Source organism: Tachysurus fulvidraco, chromosome 9 (genome assembly GCF_022655615.1).
Source record: "Tachysurus fulvidraco isolate hzauxx_2018 chromosome 9, HZAU_PFXX_2.0, whole genome shotgun sequence".
Classification (NCBI taxonomy): domain Eukaryota; kingdom Metazoa; phylum Chordata; class Actinopteri; order Siluriformes; family Bagridae; genus Tachysurus; species Tachysurus fulvidraco.
This window is the reverse complement of record NC_062526.1, coordinates 18,648,412-18,669,881: the sequence shown is the minus strand read 5'-3', so window position 1 is coordinate 18,669,881 and position 21,470 is coordinate 18,648,412. Positions and strand designations below refer to the sequence as shown.

The 21,470-nt window shown below is 42.6% G+C and overlaps 1 protein-coding gene across 4 annotated transcripts; it reads right to left on the bottom strand.

Annotated features, from left to right (window-relative positions):
- Positions 1–58: 58 nt before the first annotated feature.
- On the bottom strand, positions 59–21,289 carry rusc2 (RUN and SH3 domain containing 2). Of its 4 annotated transcripts, none has more exons than XM_047818903.1 (13): positions 20,868–21,289; positions 12,568–14,207; positions 11,951–12,425; positions 9,320–9,832; positions 8,476–8,799; positions 8,199–8,333; positions 7,481–7,557; positions 6,690–6,864; positions 6,484–6,589; positions 6,201–6,247; positions 5,037–6,057; positions 4,765–4,935; positions 59–4,618 (listed from the first exon to the last, which is right to left on the bottom strand). In XM_047818903.1, exons 2-13 carry the CDS (start codon positions 14,050–14,052, stop codon positions 4,420–4,422), a joined length of 4,728 nt encoding a protein of 1,575 aa, XP_047674859.1. In that variant the 5' UTR covers positions 14,053–14,207; positions 20,868–21,289; the 3' UTR covers positions 59–4,419. The 4 variants fall into 4 exon arrangements, with proteins under 4 accessions (XP_047674859.1, XP_047674858.1, XP_027023991.2 ...); XM_047818902.1 differs by having other exon boundaries at positions 20,976–21,289; XM_027168190.2 differs by having other exon boundaries at positions 8,590–8,799; positions 20,976–21,289.
- Positions 21,290–21,470: the final 181 nt, after the last annotated feature.

The window sequence follows — 21,470 nt, the reverse complement described above, 5'->3', positions numbered from 1 at the left end:
TTGAACTACTGTGAGAAAACAAGGAAAAAACAAACGGAGAAAATACAGGAGCCACATGAAGGTGGGTCACATGAGCACTTTGTTATTGATCTTCATACAGGGTTGGTGAGGTCATACACATCATACAGGAGGATGAGGGGAAAGGGGGAGCCCCGTTCCTTACATCAGGCCTTTATAAGGTACTGGTTGTCTAACCAATCAACACTTAAAAAAAACAGCTCTTTATTATTTTTGAGAATTTCACTTTACAGTCATCAACAACGTGAATAATGTTAAATGTGCTTTCCTCATTGTACAGCTTGCTAGCAGGTTAACCCCATGTGAGGAACAGCGCTGAGAGAGAGAACAAGCCAAACAGAGAGAGAAATAAACCTCACTCACAAACCCAGATCTGCTGAGCTACAAAAACACTTGCGTTTACATTCTTGTTCTTTCACCAGGATTATTTATATCTCCTGAGCTGAACTACAGAGAAACTTCCTAAATTCTATCTGAATGTATCTTTAGCTATTTGTCCAATCCATTGTAATGGTACAATTCTTTGTGTTTGGGCTCTAGATCTTTAGCTGGCTGCTCAGGGTCGGCCCTCAGCTCTCTAACATTAGACAGGTTTGAATCAGATTGATAAATCACAGAGACAGTAGAACCTAATGATGGTTATGCTGTTGACTCAAGCTGACATCATCAGGATTGTCAGGTTTTATCCTCATTTTTATGGCTTTTTGTCTGGAATTTGTTTTCTATGGGTATATGTAGCATTGGGATCTTTGTAGAGTTAGTATATGTTTTTGTTTCAAACAGTAAATGCACACTAATAGCAGGACCAGGTTGCTTTAGATAAAAAAAACACTCTGGGTTTAGTGACTCAAAACTCTTCAGACCTGGGCCTGGTCACTTTAAGTAGTTTAGCAAAACAATGCAGAAAATGTATTCAATTTACATCTTTTTTCAAGGTTGATTTACTGTGATTTTATATTTTACTGCTTTGGTACCATCACAAGGCTTGTGTCTGTCCCTACAAATACATTTACTGTGATAAAAAAAGGCACTAGTCTAGTTTCAACCTCTCTCTCTCTCTCTCTCTCTCTCCCTCTCTCTCTCCCTCTCTCTCTCCCTCTCTCTCTCCCTCTCTGAGTGTGTTTAAGTGACAGAGAAGATTGAAAGTGACAAACATAATGCAGAGCAAAACTAAACTCCTTACTCTAACGGCCCATATGACAGTGATATTCTGTACAGCCTATTGAAATAGACGTGTTATTACATGTTAATTACATCAAGTAACTTTTGTTAATAACAATTTCAAAGAACATTAGCATATTCTTCCCAAAATGTCACATATTTACAGGTGTGACTGAATAAATACATGAATAAAATGCATTTTCTGTATTAGAAAATAATATAAAATGATATAAAAAAAAAAAACACCAAAAAAACAACTCAATTTATAACGTGACATGGTCAACCAAAGATGTTGTTGTAATCTGTAAAAACAAATCAATATAATTTTCAGTAATAACATTATTCTCTTACGACTCAGGTTCACTTTCAGGCAAGTGAAGAAATAAATAAATGAATGTGCAATATAACACTAAATAAAAAGGCAGACTGTTAGAATAATGGCACATTTCCCAAAGCTACAGCAGTAAATCCCTTTTAAAGGACAAGTTTAGAATTAAATAAAAATCTACAGTGAACAGAGGATGTAAAGCAGTGGTCATGTTGTGATTTTACATTTTCACAATATCAGTCTAATCTGTGATTAGGATACAAAGTCTGAGGAGATTCTATTGTTTTAGCTAATGTAATGTTAAAGCTTTAAAATAATAAAATGGCATTTTATTCTTCTTTTTTCAGTAGTGATCAGTTTGTCTGTTGCACTGTGATTCATATCCTGGACCGTAGCACGGTGATGTGATATGTTTACGGCCCCATCCTACTGTACACCTCAGATTCCTGCCACATGCATAACACACACCAAAACCTGCCTTTTCCCCTAAACTCTTCCTAAACCACTTCATAAATACTCAATACAATAGCTAATTGATTGACACTTCCTGTTTAACACAGTTAGAATGTCCCTTCATCTCAGAGTTCCCTGTTCCTTCATCATGTTTAGGTCTAGTGAAGTTACAGTGATGCATTACAGAGAGAACAACAGTACAAGTTAATAATAAATACATTTCTGTGTTAAACTCCATTAGATGTACTATGATTTTCTTTCACTTGCCTATTAGTAAGTCTGTCATTCTTGGAAAATGTCCAAAGACATTATAAATCCCTGGAAAAGAATAGACGTGCCGTTATGTAACTTTGTTCAGTATTTAAAAACAACAGATCTGATTCAATTCTGTACAGAGTGTGAACACTGCTCTTATGAACACAGCTCCTGTTGTCCAGTAAAAAGAATTATAGGACTCAGAGTGATACTCCTCTTCGGATCGACCCTGGCGCTCTTATTACGACCGATTCATCTCTGGTCCTGAATGTGTGTGATCTCCTGCAGCTGAATATCGCCACATGTCTGGCTAAAATGCATCATAAATAATGACTCAAAATAAACAAACCCATAGTGTTGGTTAAGCAGTTAATGTTAATGCCAAGACTAATACTAGTGCCAGCTTTCTCCTTTCCCTCCTCCAGCAGATGAAGCAGTCTGTTGGTGGAGCGAATGAAGTCGTGTACTGTAACTCGAGTGTCTGTAACTCAGTCCTGCTGAAAGGCTTCTGATTGGTTAGAACAGCAGTAAGTTGATACTTAGTGTAAAGGAAAAAGTGTTTGTGTTTATCTTAATGTGTATTCAGTAATACAGGTGGTGCAGTGTTTCCTGTTCCACCCTGATGTCTCTAAAATCACCCACACACTTCACTGTACTGCTCACATCAATGCCACATTACAGGAAACCAGTTTAAACTTTCTTTTTAAAAAAACAAAAAACAAACAACAATGTGTTTAATTGCTAAAGCTAGCATTCCTATGAGGCTGTTGCTGAAGTAAACATAAACAGCTTAGTGGCTTGATAGTTAGCTGCTATCGCTGTATAAAATGAAGCATTAAATGTAATAATGCAATAAATAAGCGACTGTAACTCCGAGAGACATCACTGCTGGAGCTAAAGGTCACCTAAAGAACCGTGACAGATCAACACAAAACATTTTTTTTAAAAAGATGACATCATGAAGGATCTGCTCGTCAAACAGGGCCGCCATCATTTGGTCACTACACCAACACTCAGTGACATGACACTAAATGGCTGCGCGCTAAGCTTTAGGTTGAATAAATGTGATTGTTCTAACTAGCACCAGAGCAGGAAGTCGTTAAGGCTGTCGGGACACAGGGATAAAGCAGCATCTCCTTAATCCGTGTGTATCAGCAGACTGAACTGAGGACTGAAACAGACATTAAACATCATTTCTTCTGGTTTCTAGCAAATCCTTTTGATTTATAAAATTTTGCTTTAGTTTTTTAGGATTTAGCTGAAGGAATCTACAGTAACTGGACTTTTGTTTTGAGCAGTCAACAAACAGGCTGTTGGTCCTCAGAGGATGCTGATCACTCGCAGGAGAAAGGTTTATAAATATGAATTGTAAAAGACACTACTCTGTTCTATTCAGCAAGTTGTCATGTCTGCTGCTTGTTTAACTTTCAGAAACAGATTACAGTATATCAGCCACATTTCATCCTAATAATCATATCGCTCTGGCCCTAGTTATAACCTCTTATGACAGCTGCACTGCTTCTGGATGGGTCACGGACATGATGTCAGACCATAAATTGACACAAAATGGTACATGTTTCTATAAAAACAAACAGTCCTACAGGCATAGAGAGCAACACTGTCGCTGTTAGACATGTTTATGAGACCGGGCTGTGATGTCAAGGTCGAGTTTTTTGCAAGTTTGTTCAGTTGCAAAATTTTCTAAACGCTAATCATGTCTTAAATGTGCATTAAAAAATCACACAGAAACACCATTTTAAAGCTCTCAGAGAGAGAGAGAGAGAGAGAGAGAGAGAGAGAGAGAGAGAGAGAGAGAGAGAGAGAGGGAGGGCTACTAGTTTCAGCAACAAGTCTGCATGTGTCTTGACAATGCTAATATAGCTAATAACAAAGGGTAGCATTAGCGCCTAGAATGATCTTCTTGGTTTTTTTTTTTTTTTAAGTTGCATGACACACACTGATTTGGCTTTTTTCTGTTTGTGTTACTCTTGCATGGCAAATGTTATCTTACAGCAGGCAATAAATATGATGATACCCATATTTGTTTAAGATTAATATTAGCGTTAGCTATGTTTGTTTAAACTGTCCCTTTATCAGATTTACTCCTCAAGCACAGAATCAAATGCACATCCCAAATGCACAAGGTGCACATCCCAGACTGTGTGTATTTTTGTGTGTGTGTGTGTGTGTGTGTGTGTGTGTGTTCACTGTGGCCCTCGAGGATCTTCAACCTCCACATCGTTTAAAGTAACATAGATAATGGGCACCAGGCCAGTTTCGTCGCCAAGGGCACACAGCAACCAATCAGAGTCCGCTCTGCTGAGGACCTGCAGCACGTCGCCCTTATGGAAGCTCAGGTGACCTGTTTCCGTGGCGATGTGGTGACACAATGCCCTCACCTCACTGACAGAGAGAGAGAGAGAGAGAGAGAGGTTATGTATTTTATTACATATGTAATTTATATGTTGTTTGGGTGTGTGTGTGTGTGTGTGTGAGAGAGAGAGAGAGAGAGAGAGAGAGAGAGAGAGAGAGAGAGAGAGGTGGATTACCGTGCAGCTGTTGTCTGTATGCTGAGCTCTTGTGTTTGGTCCTGCTGTGCCTGACTGTGTTGTGTGTCATCACTGTGTGTGTTTAGTGACTGAGGCTCCGCCCTTTTCCCAACAGATTGCACCACTAAGTCCAACACAGCCCGGTCCAGACTCAGCCAACCTGACGGCAACCTGAGGGTGAAAATCAACAAGAAGGATTTATGTTTAATTTAATTCTATTTTTATGACGACGCATTTGTAGACATTAGCAACTCCTTCCTCTTCTTTCTCACCTGCTTTTCGGGTTCTTGGATGATTTGGGTTCTGTTTTCTCTGTTTTACTGATGTTACCGGCTCCAAACAGTCGCCCCCAGCGTAGATTTTGCGCTGTTTGCATTTCAGCTTCTGCCCCCTCAGGCTGTGTCTCGTTTGTCCTCTTCAGCTCACTCAGCACAGACTCTGGTGGACTTCCCATCCAAGATAACTTCCCTTTAATCAATTTGGATGGTTTTGACTGAGGGAAGGTTCCGGTGCTGGCATTACGACACGTGTCGCTGCACACTGTGGTTTCTGGGTTTTCATTTGTCACATGATGGGCCTCTGCTCCTTCAACCACGCCCACTCTTGGGGGTGGGTTCATTTGTCTCCGCCCATCAGCCCCACTTCCTTTCTTGCGCCTCTCCCACTTGACGAACTTGGATCCCTCAGCAGAGTTCTCGATGTAGACCTGGGAACTCTGCATGAGCTGGAACCACCAGCCTGCCTGCTTGCTCCTTACCCTGTCTTTTTCTCCATCTTTCTCTCTTTCTCGCTCCCTCCTCCTCTCCCTCTCTTCATCCTCCTTGCCCACTCCATTCATCCTAGCTGAGTGCAAAACCATCCCTTCACTCTCGGATTCACTGCCTGCCCGGTCACTCCTCCGCACCCTCTGCACTTGCTTTTTAGATTCCGCCCCATCCATCCGAGGCCAGGTTCCCTCACGTCTCAACATAAACCTTCCTCTGTGAAGCTCCATCCCTTTTGGATTAGACCCTGCCTCCTCTTTTATCAGTAAAGGAGCTGTGGGGCCCCTCATGAGCTGGAATGTGGAGCGAGCTGATTGGTCGAGGCCCTGTCGGGTGGAACAGAGCTGTTCTTTGTGCCTCATGTGCTCTTGGCCTTTTTGCAGCTGATGAGGTTCAAACAGAAGGTCGAGGTCAAAAGGCAGGAGTGACAAAGGCTGAAGTAGGAGCATCAACTCCTCAAACATTGGCTGACATGCCCCTTGAGAAAGGGGAAGGAAACCCCATGGGTGGTAGTGGGCCGCTATGATGTCTGATAAAAAACAGAATATTTTACAATTCATATTATACAGTACAAACAAAGCGTGTATGTGAGCGTGTGTGTGTGCGTATGTGTGTGTCTTTGGGTTTGTGTGTGGGTGTGTGTGTGAGAGAGAGAGAGAGATCTTGTCCTACCTTCATGTGTGTATATATGATTAAACCAGAACTCCAGAGACTGCAAGCTGAAAAATTAATAAAGGTAAGCTTAACCTTTTCTATTAACATTATTTATTAAGTCAAATCCACGGACACTGAACCCTGCTTTCTCTCCTCTTACAATATAAACCAAGATGAACACTTTCAACATTATGAGCTTTATAATCTGGCACAAGATGTTGGGATCAAACTGTTGCGCAATGATTGATATGTAAGACAGACCTTGATGAATAAAAGATTTAGAAAAAGACAGGTTTCTTACTTTAAGAGTCCTATGATGAAGGCGTTAAGTCTCATGCTGTGATTGGTCAGCTCTGAATACTGACTGACTTTGAGGAACAGGCTGTGTAGTACACGTGTTGAGGGACCTGAGAGAGAGGTGAACTTTACCACTGAGCCTCATGTGTTCATGATAACAAATCCACTATTAACAACATCAAGTCTCTTCATTAACCCTGTGTTTCTCACCGAGCTGTGTCGAGGCTTCCACTACGCTCCACGGTTGATTACGCCGCTGACCGATGATGATGTCGAGTGTGTATGCTCGCAGGCCATCTTGTAGCACGTCACACACAGCAGGACAGAGGTACTTCAGGATCAGGTGAGCCACGTTGGGACTCACTGAGCTGTTGCCCAACTTTGCCTGAACACAGAGTTTTACATGAATGATCTGACTTTGATCCCAGTTAATTCTGTTTGTCTTACTTGTGCTACACCCCGAAATCCTGTTTGTTTACATTATGTACTATAGAGCTCACATACTGTACTATAGTGAACATCCATTGTTTGTAGTGCATGTTTCATGCTTGGCTTCATACTACGCTCACCACAGTTCGACCTTTTCTTTCATTTTTGTGTGTAAAAGAGAAAGTGAGACCTGATTACATTAGGAGCTGAAGAAACATCTGTCCATATCTGCCACAGTACAGGTCAGAGGAATTAATCAAGCCAGTCATTTGGATCTGTTACTTTACAATGTAATATCTCATTTTCATTAACTTCTTCCATATATTATTATCTCTTCATGAGCCAGATCCAAGGATGTTGCATAATAAAGAGACACAGAACCAACACCGGATTCACGACTCTCTTGGTCAATGTGAATCCAGATATGACCAATATACATAGCTTGATGGTGGGATGTTTAAATAATGTAAGTGACACAAACGTTATCAGAGTTTAAGAGAGAAAACACTAAGAGAGACCTCTTTACTCTCACTATTAGTTCTACTACCTCTACTGATAAAAAGAACAACAACCTTTACTCCTGCATCCCGACTGGTGCCGAAATGAGCCACTATCAGATCCACTGCTGTGTTTATGGCCTTCACCAGACCTAAGACAGAGAGAGGGACAAAGAGAAATAAACCTTTATTGTAGAACTACACTGCACATATGCACAGGTTTTAATCCCATCAGAATGTGTGCAATACACGGAGACAGATGCACAAACACTATAATCAATAATTAATCATGTCCAGAGTTGTTTGGACAGAATTGTTTTATGGACAAGTATAAAGCCATTTCTTTGAGTCTCATGTGATAAGACCTCTGTGCAGGTTACAGAGAGTAAGTGCATCCATGTACAACTGCTACAGCTCCCTGGTGAGAAGGATGCAGGACAGCATAATTAAACCATCAGCGAGAGTTAGAATGAAATCTTCTGTTTATCTGAATGTGATTTGAGCAAAATTTCTCAAGAAAATATTTTCCTGGCCATGTCTATGGGCTGTGATTGAATATTTACAGCTAGGTGAAGTATCTCACACACACAGACTCACACACACGCGCTCACACACGCGCTCACACACGCGCTCACACACGCGCTCACACACGCGCTCACACACGCGCTCACACACGCGCTCACACACGCGCTCACACACGCGCTCACACACGCGCTCACACACGCGCTCACACACACGCTCACACACACGCTCACACACGCGCTCACACACGCGCTCACACACGCTCACACACCTCTTTTCTGATGCAGGTCGATGGAGATGGACTCTTCAGTGGAGGCATCAGGCGAGAGGCAGAACTCCTCTGGGGGGCGCTCCGTCTGAGAGAAATAATCTGGCAGCAGGTCACTGTAACACCTTAATGACTGACCTGTACACACACACAAGCGAAACATGAAGAATTAACACCACTCCCTGGTCATTCTGCACACAATTAGTTTGCTTTATCTGAGGTACTATTTCTACAGTAGAACAGTGTGCTTTTCTGTCCCTACATTATAAAGATTTTATACCTCCTTTACGAGCTATTAATGGTCTCTTTGAGGAAAGTGAAAAAGGTCCTGAGATGACCCCTTTAGGTAATCCCTTTAGATGACCCCTAATGCTCATGAGATAAGTTTCAGCACCGTTGAGTCTGCTGAAGTTCAGCGCATGATTAGATGGAGGGAAATCGAAGACGTTGCGTCTCACTGTGCGTCTCCTGGCAGTCAAAGCAGCAGAAGCAGACAGAGACGAGGAAGAGGGAGAGGAACAATATGCATCTCTCTTCTCTACACCCAGAGGGTTCTTACGCCTGTATTCTCTCCATTTCAGAGCCTGTGGGGAGAGGTGATGTGCTACAGAGTGGAAAGAAGAAGAGAGAAAGAAGAACAGAATAGATGGATGCAAAGAAGGTGATGGATGAATAAAGTAAGAAATATGGGAAGGATAGAATAAGAATGGAAGGATGAAGTAAGGAAAACAGAAGTGATAAGAGGAATGTAAGGAGAGGAAGGGATGGATAGAACAGGGTCAGGATGAAATAGTGAGGGCAAGAAATAAGAGAGAATGGGATGGAGAGATGATGCAGAAGTAAATGAAGATGGATGGGATAACAAGGAAGTTGAGAAAGGAAAGCATGTATGGATGAAAAAGTCGTGGGGTGGGACATGGAAAGAAATGTTTAAAACATTGTGTAAAAAAAAGTGGAAATGGAGGATCAGAAGAAGAAGAGATGAACAGAAACTGTAAGTAACAGTCTAAAGAAAGTAAAAGTGTAGCAGTGAAACTGCAGCTGTGTGATGTGAGGTTTTCTACATCTCTCTAACATTTACACTCTTCAGACTTTTATCACACTGTGTTACTATGGTAACATACCATTGTGCGGTCTTGGTGTCATACACACAGGAGGTACTTTCACTTCCTCTTCCTGCCTCCCTGGTTCCAGCTGTGCCATCGGACTAAGGCCGGAGCTGGGCAGCGTGGGTAATGTACTCCGGTTAGCTCTGTGGAAACAATGCCCCCTGGTGGCAGGGGGAGGAGTCGGTGGTAGTGGGGCCGGCTTGGTGGCTTGAGTGACCCCTGGAGGGGTGTGAGAAAGAGGGGCAGGGCAGGAGAGGGAACGGGGCGGCGAATAACTACCCAAAGGAGATGGCCGGGGACGCTGACCATCATCATCAGAGTCCTCCTCCTCCCTCTCGGAAGGGGCGGAGCCGAGACGTGCCTGCATGTGATTGATGTACTCGTCCAGCAGAGGCAGAACAGGCTTTGCCTGAGGTTTCCCAAACTGCTGCTGCAGGGTGAAAGGCTGGATGGGTAACGTGGTGGGACGCTGATCTTTACTGTAGCGCACTACTGTTGGGGAGGAGTCAGCAGAAATGGACAATCCACCTTAAAGACAGAGATATACAGAAAAAGAGATTCAAAAGTTTGTCTCAATCTAACGAAAGAAATGTGCTGAAAATTAAAGAAAGAAAAAAAATTCAACCGATCACATGCCCTAAAGGTTCTTCTGCCTTTGAAAGATATTCCTGAGAATTTTTCCATGAAGTCTGTTAGTGTCAGTATTTATAATGTGACCTTCATAAGCTGAAAGAGAAAGTGGTTTAATGAAGACAAGGCGTTGAGCTCAACACTGCATGTGGTCAGCAGTGCAGTGTTCTTCATCTGTTTATATTCAGAACATGCCTGGAGTGGCAGCAGTACGTGATGCAACATGTTTACTGCAGTAGCAGATTAAATTCAACCTCAAGGTTTCAGTGTGGTCTTATCCCTTTGCCCAGGAGCTGTAGTGTGATCTGGAGTGACGTCCAGATGGAAAAGTCTCACACATGAAACGAGTCGAGAACCGAATGAAAAAGTAAGTGGTAATCGAGTTTAGTGCCACTGAGATATTGTGATTTGTGACCCTCAGAGGAAACACTGCGGCCAAACTGAACCTGTGGGACAGTTTGGTCACAGTCTTAATAATTGAGATAAATAAATGTTACAGATAAATAGTAACTTAAATTTTAACTTTAAACGTATTATTCTATTTTTATACTTCTGTAAAGCTGCTTTGAGACAATGTCCGTTGTTAAAAGTGGGATGCAAATAAATTAAACTGAATAAGTGAAAATGTAATCAAATCTATTTTTACCACGTTTCTGTTAATAAAGTGTCAACAATGGTAGTAAAGGTTCAGAGATTTCTGTTCAACATGATTAAAAAGTATTTTAAGAAAAATGAAACAACTGGTAAAGACTTTGTGCAGCAGCAAAAAGCCGTTAGAAAAGCATTTAATTAAAAACTATTAATTCAATAATTATATAAGAAAGTCTATCATGATGTTATTGTATCGCGATTCCAATATCGTATCAAATCTCCCATTTCCAATTTAAACATGTATATAAAAAAAATCAGACACATGGTTATTATGATCAAACACAAAAGCTCGCTGCATTTACAAACACAAAAGTGAAACCTTAAAAGTAATGAAAGCAAAGAAAGGAAGGTCTTAAACAATGTGAATGCTGATCACTACAGTTACACAGGTGAACATGTGAACAGCAGCACAACACTATAAATGCTGTATACATCTGTCAATCTTCAACGACAGACCTCCACACAGTCATTATTATATCAGTATTTCAGTATATCAGTATCTCACTCACTATCAGCACTTTTCTGTCCATCTGTCATCTCACTGATAAGTAATGAAATAAATAAACCGTTACAGAAAGAATTGAATGAAAGAATTGAAAGAATTGAATGTAAAGGAAATATACACTGTATCTCTATTCACACTGTGAAATCGCAGTAACAGTTATATTTATATCATTTATATGTTATTGTTATTTTAGATCATTATTCAAAATATTCATCTTACCTTCAGTTTCATCTCAGAGCAAAAACTACAGTGAAAATGAATGACACAGCAGAGATACGGCTGAGCGTCACAGGCAATAACACACACATACAGTACCATGCATATGCTGTGTCACTGTGTCTAGAGTCAGCACAGAAAGACAGAACTCAGTAGGAAAAACCCGGAAATACTCCTGCGGCTTGTCTCGGACAGTGTGTGTGCTCTCTGACTAGGACACCCTGTGTGTGTATGTGTGTAAGGTCAATTTGCAGTTGGGCAATCTGTTTGCTCTACATGGTGTCAGATATCAGTGTTCTCCTCTCACACTGCAGTACACACTCAGGGCCACCAGAGGCAGTGCCGGACCGAGAGTGTGAACCCAGCTGCAGTCTCTAAAAGTCTCAAAAGTAATCATGTGTGTAAGTATAATATTACAATTTAGGGTTCTGTTTTAAATTTGAGATTTTAATAAATTTTATGACATTGTACAGAATGCTTACTCAGTGCAACATCCTACCATTTAAACGTCATCCACTTGGCCCCACCACTTCATGCTTCCTGCCATATTAGCCCCTGAATAATGCTTTTGTCTCTACCCCATTATACCTAGAACCATTTACTATGTAAAACAATACATATGACATTAAATCCTGCTCCCTTACCTTCTGCTTTGGTCCTCGTCTCTCTTCCTGCTCCCCCTGGAGAGACTCTGGGTGGTGTGCTCCAGTGCGTGGAGCTGATCAGTGAGGACAGATCTTCAAGAATAGGGGAGAACTCTCCAGACGAGTGTGAGTGAACAGAAGAGGTTTCGGCACTGCTCTTCTGAGAAGGAGATCCGCCATTCTTCTTTTTGTTCCTTGCAATCTCAGCAAAGGACGTAACACGTGGTGGGGGGGTCGGTCCAGGGGTGGAACCCTCACTGAGACGCACAGGACAGCTTAGCATGCGCTCCAGAGAGCCAAGACGAGGCTGTGGGGTCTTGTCCAGGTTCCGGTCATAGCTACGGGAACGAAGGCGGGCCCCGACTATAGCTCCGCCCACAGGTGGTGAGATGTTGACATACAATTGTCCCTCAATTACATTTGAATGCATGGAGTCAGTGTCACACATGGGTGGCTCTGTCTGCTTCTCACATGGCTGGCAGAGAAAAAAGAAAATATACTGATGTGCAGTTTATCAGTTTACATCATATAAAAGTAATATAAGATTATATATATAATCAAATTGCTCAGTATTACTAATATTTCTAGAGCGGGTTGTTAGACAGAAACTACCTTACCTTTTGTGTGCTGACCTGTGCATTTTCTGCTTGCTCTTCCTCCTCTTCTTGCTCTTTAGTGTGCCTAAACAGGAAGTACTCAGTGGGCTGGGTGGGACTTCCTTTGCTGTGTTCATCAGAGCAGCTTGTGACCGAAGATCCTGCAGGACTTGGAGAGGAATGTGATGAAACATCACAGGTTACCAGCTTGTAGTAGTTCTGTGTTGCAACAACCAGCCGTGCCTGGCTCTGCATACAGGACGTGAGGTCACTGGCCGAGGTCTCTGAGGGTAACAGACCTTCATGATTGTGATAGGAATTGCAGTTAGCATCAAGCTCCACTGTGCCATCCTGTGGCTGGGAAGAACATAGGCAAGAAGAGGAAGATAGGATGCCAGGGGCTTCCTGAGGAGCTTCTGTTGGAGATCTGTGCAAGTCCAAGTAAAAAGCTCCACCCCCGCTCCCATATTCAGCCCCGCCCATACAGACTGGCTCAGATACAGAAGAGGTGCAGGACTGATCGGCAGAGTTGTTGAGGTTAATTGGCTTGTCAGGGACGATGTTGTTTGTCTTGTAGATGGTACTGAAATTGACCAGGACGCCGTCAGAGCTGTTGCAGGATGAATCACTGCAGTAACCGTGAGCAAAATCTGCAAACGATTCGGGATAAGTCCTGGAGCATCCACAACATTCCGAACTGCCCCGTCTGCCTTGCATGGAATGATCATCATCATCGTCATCCCATTCTTGCTCTCCACAGTCCATCGACAAGGTTGACCCGCTGCTGCCATGACGATGCTGAATGTCGAATCCCAAAAGATCAAGACTCTCAAGACGGGCAGAAAAATGGCGACCAGAAGCCCCCTTCTGGTCAGAACTCCAGGGCTTCTCTAAAGATTCATGCAGGTGGAACGGTCCAGAATTGTAGCCCAGCTCATGCAGATGGAACGAGGCTAAGTCCACTCTGTCGTCTAAGGCTGTGTTTGAGTTTCCATGTAGGTGAAAGGAAGAATCCTCCAAATATCCATTCAGATTGTTTCCATCATCGTCATCGTCATCTTCATCATCTTCATAATCAACTCCCCCCGCATTCAGAAGGAAGGGATTGTGTCTGAGTGAGCTTGGCCTGTTGTGCACCTGCTTTGACAGGACTTTAGGAAATGCATCCTCGGAATTGCTGGATGTGAAAGAGGAAGTATCACTGGCCATGCTGCCACCCCTCACTCCTTTTTTCTCTCCTCTTATCATCCCTTCGTCTTCAAAAGCATCGCTGGAGCTGGAGGTCTGGATCAGGCTGCTGTACACCAGCGCCTCACGCTGGAGGACGTCTCGCTCGGGAAGCGAAGTGGTGCGGATCAAGCCGAGGTTTTCTGGGCAGCTGAACGGGTTGTTGCTTTTCCTCAGTGGGCTTCCGCAGCGCTGGTGTGAACCAGAAACCTGGCAGTGCATTAGAGGTATGTGATGAACAATCAGCGTCTCTCCGGCCAGCTTCGGAGGACTGTCCATTGTCTCTGGAAAGTGGGATGAGGGGGGGAAAAGATCAAGGCTTGAAGATGCTGGAGAAAAGTTTAATTTACACGCCCGATCCCGACTCGAGGTCGCTGGGAGTGAGGAGTGTGATAGAAAAAGCTGAAGAGGTCATCTCGACAGAAAGAAAACATCTAGAAGGTGAAATAAAGAAAGAAAGTACGTTTATTTTCTTTTCTCATGCATTATTCACTCGCTTAATATTTAGTAACATTGTGTTTGGTTGTCAGACCTTAGAGTAAAATCCAGTACAGAGATTATTTGTGTTATACATTTTAAAAAATGTAATAATGTCAAAGGCTGCATAGTGAAGAGCTGATACAAATTTATTTTCCCTATCCCTGTTTTTACAGTAATTACTTTGAGTTTGTACATGAACATAATTTAAGAGACGTGACTTTAGTCTGGTTTATACTGTACTATTTTCAGCCTGACACTGTGTATGGTTGCAGAACTCAGTTAAGATTCTAAATGAAATCTCAGAGTGAGAGCACTGATGCAGTGCTCCTATAAAAGCCACACGAAGGAAGAAGGCATTGGGCGATGCTGAACTCAGCTAAGGCTATAAATACAGTAGTGGTGATGAGGGAGCATGTCTTTTTGGGCAAAAAGGCAGACAGCGTGGTAAGAAACTGCTGATTGCTGATGAGCTTCCTGTATCCTTGTTTCATAAAGAGAGCATGAGTTCACTGTAGAATTGTCTGTAGAATTCAGACGAGATATTAGAGATTTACGGTAATAACCTAAAAATAAATCTGAACTCAAACCGGCTTTAAATATTACACTGATGTTGTTACTCAGCAGTCGGTGATGTGTAGGGGATTTCTGTCTCAACTCTTGACTTTGTTCTGATGTTTCAGCCACAGAAGGACTTCAGCATGACAACATGCACCAATCTCTCTCTCTCTTAGAAACACACTCGACTCTCTTTATCTTACACAGCCAGCAGTACACACCCTCCTTTACTCTTACACACACATACAGTAAGGACCCAAAGGAACACACCATACACCAACAAGCCCCATAGACAACAATAAGTAGTGTGTGAGGTTTGTGATTCATGATGGTGAAGCATTCTATATGTGAAGGTTGTGGAGTATAAAGTATATTGAAGACTATGCAGTTTTGGACATGTGCATGTTAAACTAATAATAAGGACACAGCTATGGTCAAAATCACTCAGATTCTATCTAGTTCCCTAGATTAGTGTGCTCTAACTAACCACTACTCACTGCCCAGGGTAGGGAATAGTGAACAGGTAGTGATTTGGAACACAGCCTTGGTGTTTAGTAGAAGTAGAATCCCCATGTCAGTGAAGTCAGATGGAAAACAGAGTGGACTTTAAACTCGCATTAGCACTGTGCAGCCTAGAGTAATGTGGTACATAGTTCATTACTGACATGCTACAGCAAAACAATACACACACACACACACACACACACACACACACACACACACACACACACACACACACACACACACACACACACACTGAGGAGCTTTAGGCTGCATTATGATTGTTCACTACTACTGCATGAACATGATATATCCCATAACTACACTGTACTGGGAACACAAACACACCTGTAATCTTTGTGGGAATACAGAGGCCTATGTATCACTGTAACTAAATCACACTACACTCCTACAGTTTCTCCAAAATAATCTGCACCCACAGGTCTCCACAGGTGCACATGTTGTGGAATGATGGATTGTGTGCAGGTCGAGTCCCTATGGATGAGCTGTTACTGTAGAAATGATAATCTATCAGAAGAGTGCATTAATAAAAACCTGTGCTTTGTAGCTGCACTACTGCCAGAGCTGTTGTTATAAATAATTAATGAACACCTTCTGACCAATCGCAAACCAGAAAGCAACTGCATTGTGGTGTTAGTGTCCAGTGTTCAGTTGAGGTAAGAAATTGATATGTCCCCAGTACATTTTGATTACTCCATATTGTTCTCTAATGTCACTGAAACAAAAGTTTCGACATCAGATATACGCTGAAGCAACACTTAAGTCTGAAGTCCCTGATCATCGCTGAGTGCTTTCGTTTCCACTGGTGTACCCGGTATACCTGGTACGCAAGTCAAGCAGTCAAGAAGCTTTTATTGTCATTTCAACCATATATAGCTGTTGCAGTACACAGTGAAATGAGACAATGCTTCTCCAGGACCCTGGTGCTACATAAAACAAAGACAGAGCTAAGGACTTTGCTTAACACTGTGAGTTTGAGTGATATACTATAGATGCATGTGTGGATTGAATAATGAGGTTGTTCAGAATTGACCAGGACTATATAATGTGTAAAAGAGTGGCGGAATTGCTGGTCTCTATGGTGACAGTGCTACAGTAGCTCTGTGGTTAAGGCCTTGGACTGCTGATTCCAAGGTTGTGAGTTTGAATTCAGGACCAACAATCTGCCACTGTAGGGCAAGGCCCAAGTCTGCCCAATGCTGTAAATCTAAACAAAATGAGATGAGCAGCTCATTAAGCTTACCACCTCAGAGGGTCAGTACATGTGCTGTCTTTGTCAAAGAGCAGGGGTACAAACAAATTCAGGCCATGTGGAAAGACAAATCATAATAAAGATGACTGTTGGAACAGGGACAGAAATTGTAACGATGATAGTGTACACATATGTACTGTACTCAAAGTTCAGTAGAACCTCTTCAGTCATTACTGAGAGCATTATGTCCTCGGTAATGATGATAATAGACCACAATTTGTTGAGCAGGAGTTTACAACTATTTGAAGGTCAACCATACTGCCGAGCTCCATATCTATCAGTTCCCAGTGGGAAGGCTGAAGGTTCGTCCACACGCTAAAACACTGAAGACCTCTAGGGGCTCATCTATGCTTCAGAGATGGTCTGAAACATTCTTGCAGTCATACTGAAACACATATCCAATGACAAAGGAGTCCCCATCCCAGTTGTTTCTGGGACACCAGATGCACACACCTTTAGAGGCAGTTCACACAGACCCACACTAGGTCCCAGGACAAGCTGGCTGTTCAAAGCCAAGAGAGTTTATGGTTAGTGATGTGGTGCCTATTTGTAATTACAGGTGAAAGATGTACATCAGGTGTAGTGACTGCTCAAAGTGGCAGATTTTAGTAGTAGACAGTCTACTAGCCACAGGGGTTGCAAGCCATGTCACAGGTCCCAAGCAGGGCAGATATGTGAGATAGAAATAGAGAGCGTTGATCAGAAAGAGCATCCGGCGTAAAAATGCCAAATTAACAATAACCAGCACTGTTGACCTACAGGGAAATTGGACTACTGTTGGTTGAGGAAGGAGAGGAGGGAGAAGGGTTTATAAACAGAGAGAGAGAAGAGGAAAGGTAGGAGTATAGGTCTGAGAATAGAGACTCAACATTGGTAGATATGTTGTGTGTGCAGAATCAAAGTATCTAGTATTGGAGGGGGATACAACTGTTTTATTATAGTGTGGATATTTACATTTACATACATTTACATGGAGAGAAATAGGGTAGGAGTAATCCTGAAGGATAAGTGAGGAATGTTGAAGAGGTGAAAAGAGTGTCAGAAGGGGTAATCAATTTGAGGATGAATGGCGATGGGTGATCAGAGGGTGTTGAATGTCATCAGTGGTTATGCTCCACAAGTAAGCTGTGAGATAGAAGAGAAGTAATAGAGAGTATTCCCAAATTGGAGATAGGAGCAGACGTCAATGGGCATGTTGGTGAGAGAGACAAGTCTCAAGGAGGTGATGGGCAGGTTTGGTGTTTAGGAAAGGAACCTAGTAGGAAAGATGGTGGTGAAGCTTGCTAAGCGAATGGAAAGGTTGTAGCTAATATTTATTTCCAAAAAGAGAGAGGAACAGAGAGTTACATATAAGAGTGGAGGTAGGAGTATGCAGTTAGACTAGATTCTATGTAGATGAGGCAATCTAAGAGACATTGGTGTTTGCGAGGTGATTGGAAGTGAATATTTGTGAGCAGCAGTATGGCTTCATGGAAGGAAAGAGCACTACTGATATAATTTTTGCTCTGAGAATGTTAATTGAGAAGCACAGCGAAGGTTAGAGGGAGCTGCACTGCGTCTATGTGGAATTAGAGAAAGCATACGACGGGGTGCTGAGAGAGGAGCTCTGGTACTGTATCAGAGTGGCAGAGAAGTATGTCAGAGTAGTTTAGGATATGTATGGGAGGATTATGACAGCAGTAAGATGTGCTGTAGGTCAGACAGAGGAGTTCAAGGTGGATGTGGGGCTACATAAAGGATCGGCTTTAAGTCCTTTCTTGTTTGCTATGGCGATGGACAGGTTAAGTCAGACAGGAATCTCCATGGACAATGGATGTTTGCGATGACATTGTGATTTATAGTGAGAGCTCTCGACGAACACCTGGAAAGGGTAAAGTCTGCTTAGGAAAGTCAGTCATAGTAAAACAGAATGTTTGAACGAGCGGGAGGGAAGTAGAACAGTGAGGTTGCAGGGGGCTGAGTGTGGAAAAGAGGTGATGAAGCGAGTGCAGGTGGGTTGGAGAGGGTGGAGAAAGGTTTTAGGAGTGTTGTGTGACAGAAGAGTATCAGCAAGATTCAAAGGAAAAGTATACAAGAAAGTAGTGAGACAAGCTATGCTATATGGGTTAGAGACTGTAGCAGTGAGGAAAAGACATGAGGCATGGATGGAGGTAGCAGAGCTGAGGATGTTGAGGTAGGACGGAACAAGCACATCAGAGAGACAGGTCAGGTTGGCTGTTTTGGGGACAGGTCAGAGAGGCTAGATTGAGATGGTTTGTGTAGAGTGCAGAGGAGGGAGAGTAGTTATATTGGTAGAAGGATGTTGGAGATGAAGCTGCCAGATAAGTGGTCAGGAGAAAGGCCATAGATATATGGATGTGTTGAAAGAGGATATGAGGTTAATTGTTGCAAGAGTAGAGGATGCAGAGGATAGAGTTACAGTAGGTGAAAACATGATTCGCTGTGGCGACCCCTAACAGGAAAAGGCGAACGTAAGAGAAGCAGTAGACAGTAGTATTCTTTAATGTGGCATGTTTACAGGATGAAGCCTCCAGTACTTACTACAATAGTTACTAGAACAGCAGCATGAGAATCCTCTGAGAAAGCAGAGATGTAGTTCTAACATCACATGGGAAATTTGTATCAAACTGCCACACACACACACACACACACACACACACACACACACACACACACACACACACACACATTTACAACAGGGGTGTACAAGCATACAAGCACAATAAAGGTTCTCATCACTCCAGATCTGAATTAAAAAGAAACCTAATTTAACGTAATTTGAAAAAGAGCAAGTTTCCAATTGTCCACCTGGAGGCGATATCGAGCAAAAAAATCAGAGCCATAAACTGAGCTATGACAATGTAATTCTTTGATAGCAAGATAAAATTCTGCTGTAAACAAAAGATCTAACTTAAGGTTTGGATTACAGATTACTCCAGGCACCAGAGACTGAGCCTCTAACCACTACACCACTGTGGGTCAGGCAGTAGTGTTGCTTACTGGACTTTTCTCTGAATAAACTCTCTTCACTTATATGCAGATTCTCTGAGCAAAAGGAAGTGTATCTCTGAGAGCATGGCTAACCAACACACAAACACACACCCACACACTGATGGAGCGGTTGGAGCCCATGTCCTCTAACTACAGTAAATGTGACAGAGTTTGTTCCGTTTAAACCAGTAAACATGAACAAAGTTAATACAATGTTCTGTGAAGGTTACACACGGTATGAGTAGGTCACTCATTTCAGGGTCAGAAACTATACAGAATTAATATACAGTCTACCTGAATGTGCTGTTTGTAAACTGACTGAATGAGTGTAATGTGACTCATGAGCTAAAGTGACTTCAACACTCCTGATGTACAGTACATAAACCTCATAACACTGTGGCTCCATCCCATACAGCAAGCTGTGTGCTTTTGTGTATGACAGTGACTGTGTGTATGACTCTGTGTGTGTGTGTGTGTGTGTGTGTGTGTGTGTGTGTGTGTGTGTGTGTGTGATCATCAAGTGCAGTATAACAAGATTACTTTCCCTTTTCCATTACCCTCCAGCTCACTGAGGCAGTCTTACACATCAGAATTACTACTGACTAGTAGTGAGTATTGTTGTCATTTGTGTCTGTTACATAACTGGAGTACGTTCCCAAATCCCAAAATGTCTTCCTGTCTATAATCAGAGCTGCAGGCCAAGTCCCAAACGACGATCACTACATAGTGCGCCACACCGAGCGTTTGTGTAACCCGAAGACGCTGATTTCTTTATATATCATATTTTAAACAACATTCGTTTGTGGTTTGGGACAGAGCCACCACACAAGGCCCCGTGTTTACGATGATATTTCTGTTCGTCCTAGTGCCCTACCGTAGGGAGGACGGAGACATTTGAAACGCGGCCCACGGAATATTCCTGGAAACTGATCTAACCCAGTAATGTCACGGTCATGACAAATATACATCCTTAAATAAACGTATAGCGTAAAATCGCACACAGACGAACACAGAAACACGTTAAAAACCGCAGTGAGCGCATGTATTAATACAAAGAAGTAGCACGGAGACGTTAATGTCGACGTGACAAAGCCGTAAACAGGCCTCATAATATTCCAGCACCGTTATTGCGGCTGTCTAACGGTTCATCTGACAGAAGTGACACGGTGCGATTCGTCTGTCTGATCACAAGCAGAATGTCGTTTAATCCAAACACGTGTAAATGATAATAATAAATAAATAAAAACAGCTAAAACTGTTGTTAACGTCTGAACTAAACCAAGAGCTCCTGTACCGTGCATCATTACCGCCCAACGTCCCAGCGTGTGCGCCTTTTGTCTGAAACCCGTTATTAACGGTCATGGTGACACTCACACCGACGTGTTTTATCCCCTGCTCTTACCCTGTGAGGATGAATCCAGTTACCCCCCGCGGTATTCAGCGTCCTGCTCGTGCTGTGAGCTCCGGACGCTGCGTCATTATCCGCTGCTTCATCACCGGCTACATTAACGCTTTAGATTCTCCTGATGGGCGCGTGCTGATAAACGGATCGTTATAAACACCGGTTTCTAATAGCAGATGATCTGCATCTTGACTGATCCTGCAGTACAGACTAACACACAAAGCGCTCCGTGTTGTTGTAACGAGGCACCCGTTAAAATCGCTGGATCAACCGGGACAAAATTCACCCCTTCAACTCTGAGTCGACTCTTCACAGTGACTCGTTCAAAAGGAATCGATTATGGAGTTCAGTTGTTTGTGAGCACAAGCTGGATTTAAGCTCTAGTGGAAATTGTGTGAAAGAGCTGTTAAACACGTTTATCATATTAAAAAATATATTTGAAATTCATGTTATTTGGATATAACTAAAAAACATGGTAGATGTTACATGAGGTCC

Excerpts from the sequence above, each read along its gene's own strand:
- rusc2 (XM_047818903.1), bottom strand. The coding sequence starts at position 14,052 with ATGGACAGTCCTCCGAAGCTGGCCGGAGAGACGCTGATTGTTCATCAC. Across the intron at positions 9,833-11,950 it reads GACGAGGACCAAAGCAGAAG|GTGGATTGTCCATTTCTGCT; the intron begins GTAAGGGAGCAG and ends TCTGTCTTTAAG. Across the intron at positions 4,936-5,036 it reads TCCAAGAACCCGAAAAGCAG|GTTGCCGTCAGGTTGGCTGA; the intron begins GTGAGAAAGAAG and ends TTTCACCCTCAG.